We start from the raw sequence: 14,565 nt of genomic DNA on the forward strand, positions 1-14,565 counted from the left end.
AGTGAGAGAGAGAGAGAGAGAGAGAGAGAGATTTAACTAGACAGAAAGCATTGCTTATGTAGGCACTGTTTGAAGGAATCCATAAAAAATGCTCTTTCAGCATTGTCAGTTACTCAGTGCATCCTCTCCTGTTTGTCGTTTTAGAGAACCTAAAAGGAAAGAGAGGAAGTCTCTGTACAGCCATCATAATAAAAGCATTAGACATCAGTGTGTGTGTGTGTGTTGTGTGTTGTGTGTGTGTGTCTCAGATGAGAAAAAGCAGAAAGGAAAGAAGAGTGCAATGTTTGTTTTGTATCCTTGTCTTGTGTGTGTTTGCCTGTCTGTACTTCTCCTCTGACACCCTCTTGCTTGAATAATAAATAGTGATCAGCTGTTGCTGTAATTTGGCCACCTGACTCTTATTATCCACTCAGACAGCTGAGTGAATGGAGCGGGATAAAGAGTATCTCTCGGAGTATCTCGAGTCTACATTTCGAGTCTGAGCAGTCTTCCCTCACAGGCTTCCATCCTCCTCGTTTGTTATCTCACTAACAACCAAGACTAGCTTAAAAGATTCCTTCCCAGAAACACGTGGGGCCCTGGAGTCGTTTATTATAAATGCCCTCTAGATAGGGAGGGAAAGGTGTGTAAATACAGTCATGTTAAATATTGCCTCAGGCAAGTTCGTCATGACATAGAGTCAGTTCAGTTCGCAGAGTGCAAAGCTTTAGTCGTCTATATGGATAATAAAGCTTTAAAAGCCCTGAAAACATATTTTCACAATTGTTAGAGTAGTTTCGGTCATGTCACATGTGAAATTTTTGCATTTGTGTTTTTTGACTGCTTTGATGTGGGCAAGGCTCAGTTGGAAATAGGTGATGTCACCTACTTCCGTGCACCAATCATGATTTTGTAATATTTGAACCAAAATGTAATGACAGTTGTGGGGTTGTTTGGTGATGTTACCAGGCCACTTTCAATCAAATCTGATCAAATATATCTGAACAGTCTTAAAGGATAAGTTCACAATGATCAAGTCTGTCTTAAAACAATAGTCAGGTGCCTTTATGAACGATGAAGCTGTTTTTTCTCACTGCAATTATTCCAGCTGTTCATGCTGACCATTAGAAGCTCCCCTGCAAATGCGCTTATAATGTAAGTGAGGGGGACAAAATATATATTTAGAAGTTTATCTGCTTACAGCAAAAAAACCATGAAAGAAAGAAAAATGTGTCAGCGTTTGTTTGGGCACCTGAATTATTGTTTTAAGACAGTCTTGAAAAATTGTGAACCTATTCTTTAATGATGCAGATTAACTCAGTTTTTTAATGAAAAACTCAAAAACTTAAGATATGAAACCAAGCTTTCAGGGGCTTTAAATAATCAATAATTAGCTGTATCTAATCCATTGAAGGTATTTTGTGAATTTAACATACCATTGATTATATAATCTTATTCCTACATGTGACTGCAACTCTACAGTGTTGTGGCTCTAACTGTGTATCAGTTTGACCACAAACAATGATATTCAACCATTTCTGCTATGTTAGAAACATGCCATTGGACTTTAATTAATCTGTTGTTACATAATATGGCTACTGTAGGGATATTCCACAGGAAATTGGTTAAAATTACCGTTTGTTAATGTTCCCTCTTTTTCCCCTCTACTTCTCATTCATACACACATTTACACAGACACTGACAATAAATCAACCATTAAAGTGCCCATAGTATATGAATGAGTGAGTTAAAATAGACATCATCAGTGATTTCGAAATCTGTGTCTTCGATACTCTGCCCTCAAGAAAAAAAAAACTAAATTAAACAAAGAAAACAAACTTGAAAATTTGACCCAGTAGGTCAGCGCCTCATGAATTTATTCGTAAAATAGCCTTTGGATTTAGTTCACGTTTTCTTTTTCTCCTTTGCTTCTCAGAGGCATCAGTCAGGGATAGCTAAAGCCTGCAGGCTAGTCTTCACACTGGGAAAAAAGAAGCTGGAGCACAGTCTGCGCTTTGTGCAGGAGCTTGCATATAGAGCACATAGTGTTAGGGTAACTAGGCAGTGCAGCTGGCCTTTCACAACTATGCAACTTGAAGGCAGTGTTTAAATCAAGATGCAAAAGACAAGGACCCTGTTCTCCCACACATACACAAACATATAAGAGAAATAAAGAGAAACAAGGAAATGTCGAAAATGTAGTAGTTAATTAAATTAAAATTAGGACTACTGTAATGACTACATCAATGATCATTTTGGCAAGAGCAGTAGCTGTAGCAACACATTTCTCTGGTTTAAGAAAGTTCATATTTCATCATGAAGTGTCTACCATTACAGCTACTACAATTACCACTCTTCTGGATTTCAGGGTGTCCTCTTTTCTGTCCTACCCAAGGATATCTATTGCTCATTGAAGGTTAGCAAGTCATGCTGCTGCCAAACTGACTTTTTTCAAAAGTACAGTTTAAACAAGTCTACAAATGATAACATAATACCATATTAGCTGTTTGAAAGTAAAACCATTTAAAAGCTTGCTCCAATACAGGGTTCCTGTTCAGATAATGATGGCATATACTGTATTAATCTATAACATACTGACTTTGTGCAAAGCCTAAATTAAGCCTTATGTGTTTTCATCATTGTTTAAAAAAATAATGTCAGAGGACTGTGTAATGCACCGTTGGGTATCATTTCTCTGGAAAACTTGAGTTGCTGGACTAAATCAAATTGTCAGACGTTGTTGCAAAAGAATGATTAACTTTACAAAAAATTGTTTCCAAACCGGCAACTTGTGGCAGCAGCCCACAAGCATACAAAGTGAGACATTTTGACAAAACTGTTCAGCGAAAAAGAAGGAAAAACACGCCAGCAAGTTCATCCTCCCGGCCCCCAAACCCTCTCCACAGCATTCCTTTCATAAATGTGCAGTGCTGGAGTATTTTTTTAAGAAACCGGAGAGAGCTGGTATGTGGATGGGCCCATTATGGAGCTACTTCTACGGGAGGTTTCCGTTTATCACTATCAGATCTCCTCTTATGCTCTGACCCATGGTCCAGTAGTTATTTCAAGGTTGGATGGCCATACTCTACTAATGCGCCCTCCCACACCACCTCACACACACACACATATGCACACATACACTCAGCCACAGAAATATAATTTTACTTCCCCTTGCTAATGTATATGCGTTAGCACCTGTACGACAAAGACCCTCCAGCTTATGACATTGGCGTGAGCAGAAGGTGTGGCAACATTCTACAAGGAGCCATCAGGTAGGTGTCAAAACATGTTTATCCCTACCAATTACCATCCAACTCTACTTATCCCCCACTGCTTGCCTGATTCCATTCTGTGAAATGTCCAGAAAAGAGAGTATCTTCTTCTCCTCTTTGCAGCATCATAGCACTTGCTTTCATCCCGGAACACCCCCTCCCCTCCTCTGTCCTGTCTTCCTTTTCTCTGCCTCCTGCAAGCATTCCTGCCCCTCCCCCCACTTTAGTTCCCTTTGCCAGTATGGATCTGTGAAATGTTGGCAGTGTGTGCTGATATGGCAGGGGGCACCAGCTATAGGCATGGCGATGTAAGAGAGGCAGATGTGAGGAAGGAAACCTCAGAAATGAAAGGCTTTTGTTTGCCTAGTCATGACATGCAGGTTACATATTATTGCCTGTCATGTCCCACCAACCAAAATATTTGCAATGTGAGCAGTGACCCACAGGACATTGCTCTTCATAGATAGGAATAATCAGCTAAACTCTGACCCACTAGAGCTGATAGGAGCATTAGTGGCTGCAACAAGTGGTTTGAAATTAACAGAGCCTAGATGTTCAGTGAACAATGTTGCTCTGCCTCTCCAGCAAAAATGAAAGCCATTCATTGATTTTGTGGTTTGACAACTAGTTGAAATCTACTGATTAATTTGCAAGAAAGTCTTATATATAAATAGCTCTCAGTGAAATAAAGTGAAATATAATCAATCTTACTATTAACCCAGTGCCTCAGAAAATTGTGACACAGTTTGATGCTGAGAGAACGCACAAGAAAAAAAAGAAAAGATCACTGTAGGCTATAACAATCTCTTTTTATTCTCTATTCCGAACAATCAATTTAAAATTAACAGTCCTCACAGGTACCATTATTATAAAAGGCCAAAACATTTATTTCATGTCTCTGCATATAGTAATAGAAAGGATATATGAAATTCTAAATCAGATAATATACTAGTAATGAATGCTGTTCCAATAAACCACTTTGTAATATTCATCGGGCTCACACACAAAGACAGATTTATTCATTTCATTCATCAATATCATAGTTATTGTCCAGTATTTTTGCTCTGCTGTCCAGTTTTACTTACTGTCTGTACTCATGCCACAAATTCCAAACTCTAGTCTCAACTCTGCACTTCCGCCTCACTTGCTTTCACTGTCTGTATCTATCTATCTATCCCTCTGCCTGTATCTTTCTATCCCCAAGTGGTTGCATTTCATTTTTGGTTACTCAAAAGAAAACATCCATTTGCCTGAGTTACCACTAGAGAACATTGCGGTGGTTTCAGCATATCAGAAAGCCTAGCTGTGTTTGCGATACCTTTGATGGCTTTCTTGCACGATCAGAGTGTTAATCTGGATTCACATTAATTTGTAAGATGGCTTCTTTTCAGACTGCCTGGGTGACCTCAGTGCTGAGAGGCTCCACCATGTCAGAGACTGCTTCTGGAACTTCCTGGACATCCCCGCTCAGGTTCACATCCTTTTTCAGTTCAAAGTCACTCTGCACCTTGACAGGCGTCTCCTCTGGCTTTTCACTACCATTAACACATTCCTCACCCTGTGTGGTCTGTGTGGCAGCGGTGGAAGTAGCTTGTATGCACTCTCCGTTCACAGCTGGAAGGGCATCTACTTCTGCCACATCCTCTGTAAGAGAAGGGCTCTCCGAATCTCCATTTTCCATCTTGCTCTCTACCTCAGGCTCTGGGCAAGGCACCTCTTCCACAGAGGCTTCGGCTGCCTCTTCAGACTCTGCAGTAATTTCGCTGGCAGATACAGACTCGGAAATGATAATCTCAGGGACAGGTTCTGCTGCTTCTGGCTCAGCTGCCGCCTCAGTGCTAGAGGCTTCTGTTGCGACTGATTCCTCTTCTGCATGCTGAGATTCAGTGAGGACCTCCTCTGCTGCAGACTCTAAGACCTCAGGTGCTGCTGCTTCTGCTTCCACAGTATCAAGTTCTGTAATGTCAGATGTGGGTACTACTGATTCTGGCTCAACTTCTTGTACTTCCTCCTCTGCTGCAGGTTCAGCCTCTTGCTCAGGCTCTGGCTCTAGTACTTGCTCTGGTTCTGGCTCTGGCTCTGGCTCTGGGGCTTGCTCTTGTTCTGGCTCTGGCTCTGGCTCTGGCTCTGCGGCTTGCTCTTGCTCTGGCTCTGGGGCTTGCTCTTGCTCTAGTTCTGGCTCTGGTGCTTGCTCTTGCTCTGGTTCTGGTTCTGCCTCAGGCTCGGCTGCTTTTTCTGGTTCTGGCTCTAGGGTTTGCTCTGGCTCTGGTTCTGGCTCTGGTTCTGCTGCATTCTCTGGTTCTGGCTCTGGAGCTTCCTGCAGTGCTGGCTCTGCAGCTGGCTCGGGTTCAGGGACAGAAACAGTCGCTGCTACCTCCTCCACAATGGCTTCTGGCTCAGTAACAGTCTCTGGGATGGGCTCAGGCTCTTGGTCTTTGGGTGCTTCCTCTGTGATGACAGGAACAACCTCTGGTTCTGGCACAGATTCTACAGGTTCTTCTACAGGGAGCGTTTCAGGTGCAGCTGCAGACTCAGGTTCAGCCTCACTTGGTACAGGTTCTTCTGATACTGGCGCAGAAGGTTCCTCTGTTACAGCCACAGGTTCCTCTGCTGCTGCTGGTTCTACTGGAGCTGGTTCTTCTACTACCGGGGTTGACTCCTCCACTGCTGGAGCTGGAGCTGGTTCCTCTGTTGAAGGAGCAGATTCCTCTGCTGCTACAACTGGTTCCTCAACTACTGCTGTGGGTTCTTCTGGTGCTGGAGCTGCTGCCTCTGTGACTGCAGCTGGTTCTTCTGCTACTGGAGCTGTTGCCTCTGTGACTACCACTGGTTCTTCTGGTACTGGAGCTGCTTCCTCTGTGACTGCAGCTGGTTCTTCTGCTACTGGAGCTGGTGCCTCTGTGACTGCCACTGGTTCTTGTGTTACTGGAGCTGCTTCCTCTGTAACTGCAGCTGGTTCTTCTGATACTGGAGCTGCTTCCTCTGGAGCTGCAGGAGCTGGTTCTTCTGGAGGTGCAGTTTTGGGCTCCTCCGGAGCAGCCTCAGATACTACTGCTGCAGCTGACTCCACAGCTTCCGCCACCACATTGCTTGCTTCAGCCTTCAATTCAGCCTCTGTGGGTGGGGCAGCCTCCTCCACTTTAGACTCCTCTGCACCAGCAGCTGTTCCTGCAGCTTCATCCTTTGCCTCTTTGGGGTCACTCACATCATATCCCTTCCTCTTCCTGCTCAGTTTGCCTCCCATGGTGTCTCCTAGGAACAAGTGGATGAAAATTTAACTTAATGTGAGAAATAGCAAACTACATAACAGGAAAATGCAGTACATCCTTATCAGGACACAGACACATTAATTCCTGCGAGCAAGTTAGACTTTCCAATTCCAAGTTATTTTTGGTAGTTCAAATGTAAACACATCTTGCGAATATTAGGAATGTGTTTAGTTTCTATAAATACAAACTCTCCCTCAATGTTATCTTGTCTAAAAGGTCTCCATATTCTATAAAATATAGCAGAAATGCAATGTTTAAAACAAACACACATTTATATTAGTTGAATAAAAAAGGACCATCTAGTATGCCAAGAGCCAAGATTATGAAAAGATGAAATTCTTTCTTTTACACAAATCTGAGAGGGATGCACTGAATTACACTCAAATGAGTCATGGACATAGAGGTTTTAGAGAAGGTCGAAAAATGATTACATTTTTGTTAATAAAGTCTGCAATGCATTGTAGGCTCCATAAAGTTCCTTCAAATGTAAAAAAACAAAAAATTCTGTCAGTAAGGAGAATTGAGAGAAGTCCATTCAGTAGAGGTGAACTGGACTAGAAGTTCAATTAGGAAACTGCTCCCTGCCAAACATAGTTTGGCTAGAAAACAAATGTAAATGCATGGGAACCTCACTGAGATCAGACAGCTCCACAGAACTCTCTTCCCTTTAAGGAATGTTGGGTAAGGCTCGGTGCCAAATGAGCCCGCAACTCTGAGCTGTACATCTATGATGTAGATGTACAACTATTCCTCACTGTGCTCTCTAAGCATGCTAAGCTACAAACTATGCTGTACTAAGTCTCAGAAGATATACAGTATAGGCAGAGGCAATCCAGATCTTGCAGTTAGATTTACATACAACATATGTTACAATTTTGGATTTTTTGTATTCTGTATTGATAGATTCTATGAATAGAACAAAAATGTACTATTTCCATGTAGTGTTATGTGTTAATGTCGCAACATTATTGTGAATGTAGCGGAAGAAGCTTGTGATTGCCACAGAATGTAACTTCCTTTCAATGACAGAATAGGGAACTGGAAGTTCAACTTGGTCTTACTGATTGTGTATCAGCTGACCTTCAACAAATCAACCTGTTTGAATATAAGCTACTCAAAAGAGAATTTTAAACACCATAGTTCCTCACATTAAAGATTACAGGTGTATATTACAGGCCTTTTGAATACCACAGCCTGATTAGCCTGCTTCGGTTTGAAAGGTACTATTCCAACCAAAGCTGAAAATATTATGCAACACTCTTTTTTTAATGTCCAAAATGCCACAAGCAGGGCTTTCACCTAGCATGGCAGCATGTGGGTATGGGTACGAATCTGAACAAGCAGGGAACTGTCCATAGTGCTGCAATGGTGCAATCAAGACAGGATGCGCCACACACCCCGCTGGGACAGGCTGCATATCCATTACACCTATTAACAGTCTAATGAGCTGTCCAGTAGGAAAAATAAGTCACTATAGGCCATGCTTATTTTTTCTTCACATTAACACCAGCCTAATTCAGTTTTTGGAGCTAGCTCTAAATATATAACTTAATTTTGCATGTGGTTGATTCCTGATTTGCCTATTTTTTTTCTCTCTCGCCAAAACCGGTTGGTGTCTCAGGCCTTCAGATCAGACAAAGCGAAATTTTACAGTTTGAGGAGGAACCCAACATATAAGGAGGAAATTATTGTGGGCTTTCACTGATATTTTATCAATCAAATCCCCAATAGGCTGTGTAAGACAGATATACAGTGGACACGTAGTTTTACGCACATTTGAAAGAAAAAGGAGGCAAGCAAAGGTACGGCATGTGCCGGCCGGTAACAAAGGATGGGGATCCCTCACCAGTAGCTTCTCACTGACAAAAGTAATGGGTTGGGCTAAGTTGGCAGCAAACTGATGCCACACTATAGTAGTCTACTATACACGGGGATTACACTATACACCGGCAAACACTTGAGTGGGAAAAGCTATAGAGGGGTCTCCATCCCCCATTTCAACCCACCCACCGCTGCCTCTCTTGGCTGCTCTGCCCTTTTTTGTTCAGGGGCGTTTGAAAACGTCGTGCTCACACTGGAATGTTACAGAACACGACATTTAGCCTATTAAGGTTTTAATACCTCATCAATGCCACAACTTGATAACTTTATCGCAGAAGGTTTTTTAATCTAATTGCTTTACTTTAACAAAAAAAACTGCGCTGCTGCCTGTGAAGACGCACTAATCCAAATTCGACCGCTATGAACGCGAAAAAATAAAACTCCCTTCATTTATTATTCCAGCCTTGAAATGTACAAATTTGCATAATAGTAGAAACACACATACACAGAGAGGAGAGAGAGAGAGAAAGGGAGAAAGAGAGGGAGAGAGAACAATGGGTAAGCTGCAGCCTAGAGGCATCTTTCTTTCTTTCTCACTTTTCTTTCCTTTTCTTTCTTTTCTTTACACATAGAAAACCCCATATACCATAGACATGTTTCAATTGAATAAATAAATAAATAAATTAAAAAAAAATAAAAACTGTGAAATGAAATAGTCTGAGACGACTGACCTGTATTTCCAGAGAGTGATCAATTGGGCTTCTTATCCAAGCTCCGGTTGGATGTGATAATGGAGGTAAACCTTTGGAGTGACAGCTGCAGATTCCGCCCCTGCTCTCCGAGGTGCAGTCTGGGACTGTGTTGTAACTGAGAAGTGCCCCTCACAGTTTCACTAGACATCTGTCGCTATCACAATCCAGCCTTCCCCACTAGAGCTCCGTCTGCAATCTATACCCTCCCAATCTTTAACCCCTCCTCTCCCGCACACGCCCACTCCAGTGCATATTTCTCTGTTGTATAAATACATCTGGGGACCGAAAGTGATTATAAACGGACTGGACATGTTTCACTTTTTTTTAATGTTCACTTATCTGCTGCTTTCGTTTTGCCAAAGAGTAATGCTATAAAAAATCACGTAGTATCACATAGAAATCACGTTAGTGGTGCCCCCACAGGAGTATCATTGTAATATAAATTATGCATAGGAGGCACTATGTCAGTAAAACCACTGCTGAACACACACACACACACACACACACACACACACACACACACACACACACACACATTAATCTCCATAGAAAATTACAGTGATTCCTTGATGTTTTTTTTCTGTTGTTTGTCAGAGGGATAACATGCATGAGCATCCCTACTTTCATACCAAATAATAACCAAACAGAAAAAAATAGTTACATCATACTAATCATGAAAAGAAGCATAACAAGTTTAAAGGCATTCTATAAAGCAAACTGATTTCATTTGGTTTAAAAGTGCTAAATTGAATCTTCGTGATTACAGAATGTGATGTATTCTTAAACTATGGTAAACTGTTGATACATGGACATCAATATCTGGACTGTGGTTTTCTGGATAAGTCCTTTTAAATCATGTGACATTATAAACATACACATGAACGGGCTGTATGGTGTTATCCCGTGCTTGGTTTTAAATTATGTGAGGTTACTGTTCTTGGGACATAAAGAGGACCAAATGTTCACTCTAACCATTGGCAATTCCAATGCATTGCGCCTCTTTGCTATTTGTCTTCTATGTGTTAATGGGACGTGGTTGGTCGGGGTGAGATTTAATTAAATTCAACAACTGACCCTTCCAGGTGAACATGTTTTCTACTTCAAAGGTTTAACCCAAGCAGCATGCCACTGACACTGAAAACCAGAGATGACTATGTTTATTAATCAAATAAAGTCTGAGCACAAACTATGAACACATTCTTGTTTATACAACAGCATAAACAAGAATCTGCATTCATGAGAAGAAGTATTAGCAATGAATAACTTCCTGTAAACTCCTTTAAACTGCTAGAATATAATTTCTTATGAGCTACAACCTGATATTCCTCCCAGCAGCAGTTCACTTGTTCCCACTTGCACAGTCTTCCTGTGAAAGGAGGGTTTTGGTCATTCCCTAACAAGTTTTTCTTTACATTTTTTCTCAGTGAAACTGTGTGAAAGGCTTTAGGAACCACATAACAATTGGACTGACGATCCGATAACATCATTCAAAAGTCGCTAGTTTGGCATTTAACCACAAATGTCTTTGGAAAGCAGCAAAACAGGTTCTTTTGCCTGGTTTAGGGTGATATTTTTAAGAGACATCTTCACATAATTAGAAGAGGGATGCTACTAGATCTAGATGCATGTAGTCACACAGGTGGCAAGAAATGTGTCTCAGCACATGTAACAATAATTCTTTATAAAAACATTATTTCTATGATATTTTATATTATTGTATCTTTTGATTCAACATATAAGATCTCAAACCCAGTCAGAAATCACACTACCTGCTCACTGCTGAATATGATACACTCCAATGTTTTTTTTTTAGGCTTAGAGGGATTTTTTTCCCCTTTTTCCCCATCTTGTCTTTTTCCCACACAGGGAACTTTAAATAAATACATTTATCACTCATGTTTCACAGAAATAACAGCAGGCTGACAGTATTATTGAGGATGCAGCACCCTCTTCTGTCACACAAGCTCATTGCACAACACACAGTCTGGAGAAATTCTGTAAAGCTTTGTGATAACTATGATATGTGATACGTACACTTAAGAGGACAGAATTTTATTTATTATTATATATATATATTATATATAAAATTTTGTTTTTATTTTTATGAAAGGCGTTTCTTAGCATTTCTGTTTATGGCAAATTAACTGTGGTTTCTGAGAGTTACATATTCCCATAAAAAAGAGAGAGAGCAGTATAAGAAAATGTATCAAAAAGAAGTGTAAATCTGATGGGAATATTAAAAAACTAAATTCTATTATTTATTTGATCTTCTTAGACCTTTGTTTTTATTTTTTCTAAATACTCTGCTATCTACTTTCTGCTTTCCAGATGCCATAATGTTCTAGTTTCTATCTTGTTATAGAAAACAAGAAAATAAGATCCATCTTGTTTGTTTTCTTCTGCTGGCAGCAGAGCTAACCAGTGACAAAGGGGCAGCAAAGGCTGAGTTTCACATGATGCAAAAGCTCTGGAATGCATTCCCAGGAGTAAAACCACCATCCCAGCCAACCACTCTGCTCCACATAGACAGGAGACTCACAAATATATGGGGAGACCTTGGACAACCCCACAAACATATAATTTAAATGTCCAAAACTCATCTGTCTGCAAGTTCTGGTCCTGTCAACAGTAACTACAATACAAAGACTTAAAGAGATGGAGAAATAAAGAAACAGGTGTTGGGCTCAACAACACACTGTCGGTCAACAGTGTGTTGTTGGAATGTGCCAAACCGCTGGGCTTGTGTGGAGGCTTTCCCAGTATGATCCCAGAGTGGCTAATATATTTCATGAATGTATAATTCAATTGACAAAACCCTAACCCTAACAACTTTATTTCCTCTAAATGAATAGATCTGAACTGCTATGCTTAACATTTGATTTTCTCTTCACAATCTGTATAAAAATTAAGTCATTCTTTAATGAGCGTTTACATTGTTTTCACCACAACACTCCAACATTAAGTTGTATGAAATGGCCTATACAAGAGGCAAAGTGTGGCCTGTAATGGAGAATTTTGAGTATATGGTCTACTCCTGTATTACTACTTTCAGAATATTCTGTTTGGTGATGAATAAATGCCATAAAAATCTAAGCTACAGTGAAGTAATCAGTTTGCTTTCAGACTATGATATCAGCCTGTGCAGGAAGAAGAGAAATGTCATTTATGGTTTAGTCCAATCACTTACTTTTCAAAAACACTTGAATAGCACCATCTACTGGGGACTTAATATTTCACAATTGTGATATTTATATTTATATAATATTTTATATTACAAAAGATAATTGCACAGAATTAATAATATAATGAGATCATCGATTCAAATTAAGTTTTTTTTTAAATTTTTTTAAATGTAGTGTGAAAATCATACGTAACAAAATTATGCTAATTCTCACATCTATAAATGTGTTCTGAATGGACTGTTCTTCCACTCATGTTACTGAAGGAAGTGAAATCTGGGCTGGTTGGAACACTTTTTCCTGCCCTTTTTGTTTTTTTGTTACCCTTTTCCTGCTCCTTGCAACACCATTGAATTAAAAGGTATTATTCATCAAACTAAATGCCATACTGTGGCCAAAAAATGGTATATATCAAATTCAAAGCATGTGCAAAACCCCATAACCTCATAAAAATGACTAGGTCAACATCCTTTGACACAAAGTAGTTTTTGAATCAGTGATGTGTGTACAACTGTATCCATGGATACCTTCATGGTTGACGTCACTGCCCGGCAACCATGACACCTCCCTCCACTAAACTATTTTCTTCCTTTCTATTGCATTTGGTGAAGATTTGTAGCCTTGTAGAAGAAACTAAATGTGTTTTTGACTAAGCTTAAAATGGTACCTGAATGAACTGGCTGAAACTGAGCAAACTGGGTTGGTAAATAATTTTGTTGGTTCAATAATTAAAGGATAAATACATAACAGAGTGGAGAAAATTGCAACTGCACAGCACTCTGTGGGTTAAAACCTTCAAACGTTTTGAACATCTGACCACAAGGCAATGGTTTATATCACAGTGTTCTCATCAGCTGTTCAAGGAAAAAAAAACAGCTATGACATCATTTATTGGGATGTGGCCAGAAGTACAATTTAAAGTCCCCCTCCACTCAAAAATGTTTTTTTCTTCTTGTTCCTTCAGTTGGATGTTTGACCTTCATTGTGCAGAATGATGCAGCTATGTGCAGAGTCTGACAATAGAAGACTGTTTTCATATCCGTCTGCTGATAGTGAAAGTTTCCCTGTGCTAACCAAAAAGCATGATTTGTGACATCACAACTAGTTTTGACGCTAATCTTGGTCCAACAGGCAACTTTGCCAAATGGGATGTGGAAACTTGAAGCCCCTAGTGCTCGTACACTGAGAAAGGACTTTACAGTGAAGAAAGAGACATCTTGCATCCAGCAGTTAAACTTTAGAAATAAAAAAATATTTGCATATTATCATTGGTTCTGCATTTTTCAATGAGGCAGAAGAAGGAGACTCAATTTGAAGAATTTTATCTTGGCAATTTTACTTTCTTTGTGGAAAAAAACATATCAGACACACACTATTATACCAAGAGTATTTTTTATGTCTTAAAGGATAGGTTCACAACTTTCAAGTCTGTGAACAACAGTCAGGTGTCCATATGAACACTGAAAGAGGTTTTCCTCTCTGTAATCATTCTGGCTATTAAAAGATCCCCTTCAAATGCGCTTTCAATGTAAGTGATGGAGGCCAAACTCCACAGTGTGTCCACACAGTCATTTTGTGCAAAAATGCATTTAAAAGTTATAAATCTGAAGCTTATATGAGGCTTCAGCAGTCTGAGTTAGTCATGCCAAGTGGATATCTGCCACATTTACAGTTTTTTAAAAAAAATTCAAATTCCCTCTTTGTGTTTCCTCAGACAGTATTTCCCTATTGAGCTGCAGTGGAAGTATAGTAACAAATAAAAAGGGACTTTGGCACTAGAAAGACTGTAACACTGAAATATATCTTTGTGATTTGACCAATTGAAGCTTCATATTAGCTTCATATAAACTTTTAAACACTTTTTAATGGATTTTGGCCCTAATTACTTACATTGTGCATTATGAAGGGATCTTCTGATGGCCAGTATGAACAGGAGGAATGATTACAGCAAGAAAACCCTATTTGAATGTTCATTTTTGCACATGATTTTTGTTTTAAGACAGACTTGAAAATTGTGAACCCGTCCTTTAATAATGTCTGGATGGGGATCTTAGAAGGTTTGAACTCATAGAGAGCAGTGCTATATCAGTAACAAAATCACCCTAATCTACCTGTGTCAAATCTTTTTTTCTGCTCATTTACATAGTTATTATTATTATCATCACATTTAGTACAAATAAACCTGTATTTCAACGTGATAATTATTGAAGCATTCAATAATGACATGTCACAGCTACTGTGCAGGGGTGCACCCGGCGCGGCGTAGCGGTCAATGAATGTAACGTACCCTTGG

General features: G+C 39.8%; 1 protein-coding gene across 1 annotated transcript; it reads right to left on the reverse strand.

Annotated features, from left to right (window-relative positions):
- Positions 1-4,041: 4,041 nt before the first annotated feature.
- On the reverse strand, positions 4,042-9,278 carry si:dkey-56m19.5 (fibrous sheath CABYR-binding protein). The gene is made up of 2 exons (XM_067586839.1): positions 9,073-9,278; positions 4,042-6,503 (listed from the first exon to the last, which is right to left on the reverse strand). The coding sequence occupies exon 2, from the start codon at positions 6,493-6,495 to the stop codon at positions 4,639-4,641; it is 1,857 nt and encodes a 618-aa protein (XP_067442940.1). The 5' UTR covers positions 6,496-6,503; positions 9,073-9,278; the 3' UTR covers positions 4,042-4,638.
- Positions 9,279-14,565: the final 5,287 nt, after the last annotated feature.

The sequence above is a fragment of the Thunnus thynnus genome, chromosome 1, assembly GCF_963924715.1.
Source record: "Thunnus thynnus chromosome 1, fThuThy2.1, whole genome shotgun sequence".
NCBI lineage: Eukaryota > Metazoa > Chordata > Actinopteri > Scombriformes > Scombridae > Thunnus > Thunnus thynnus.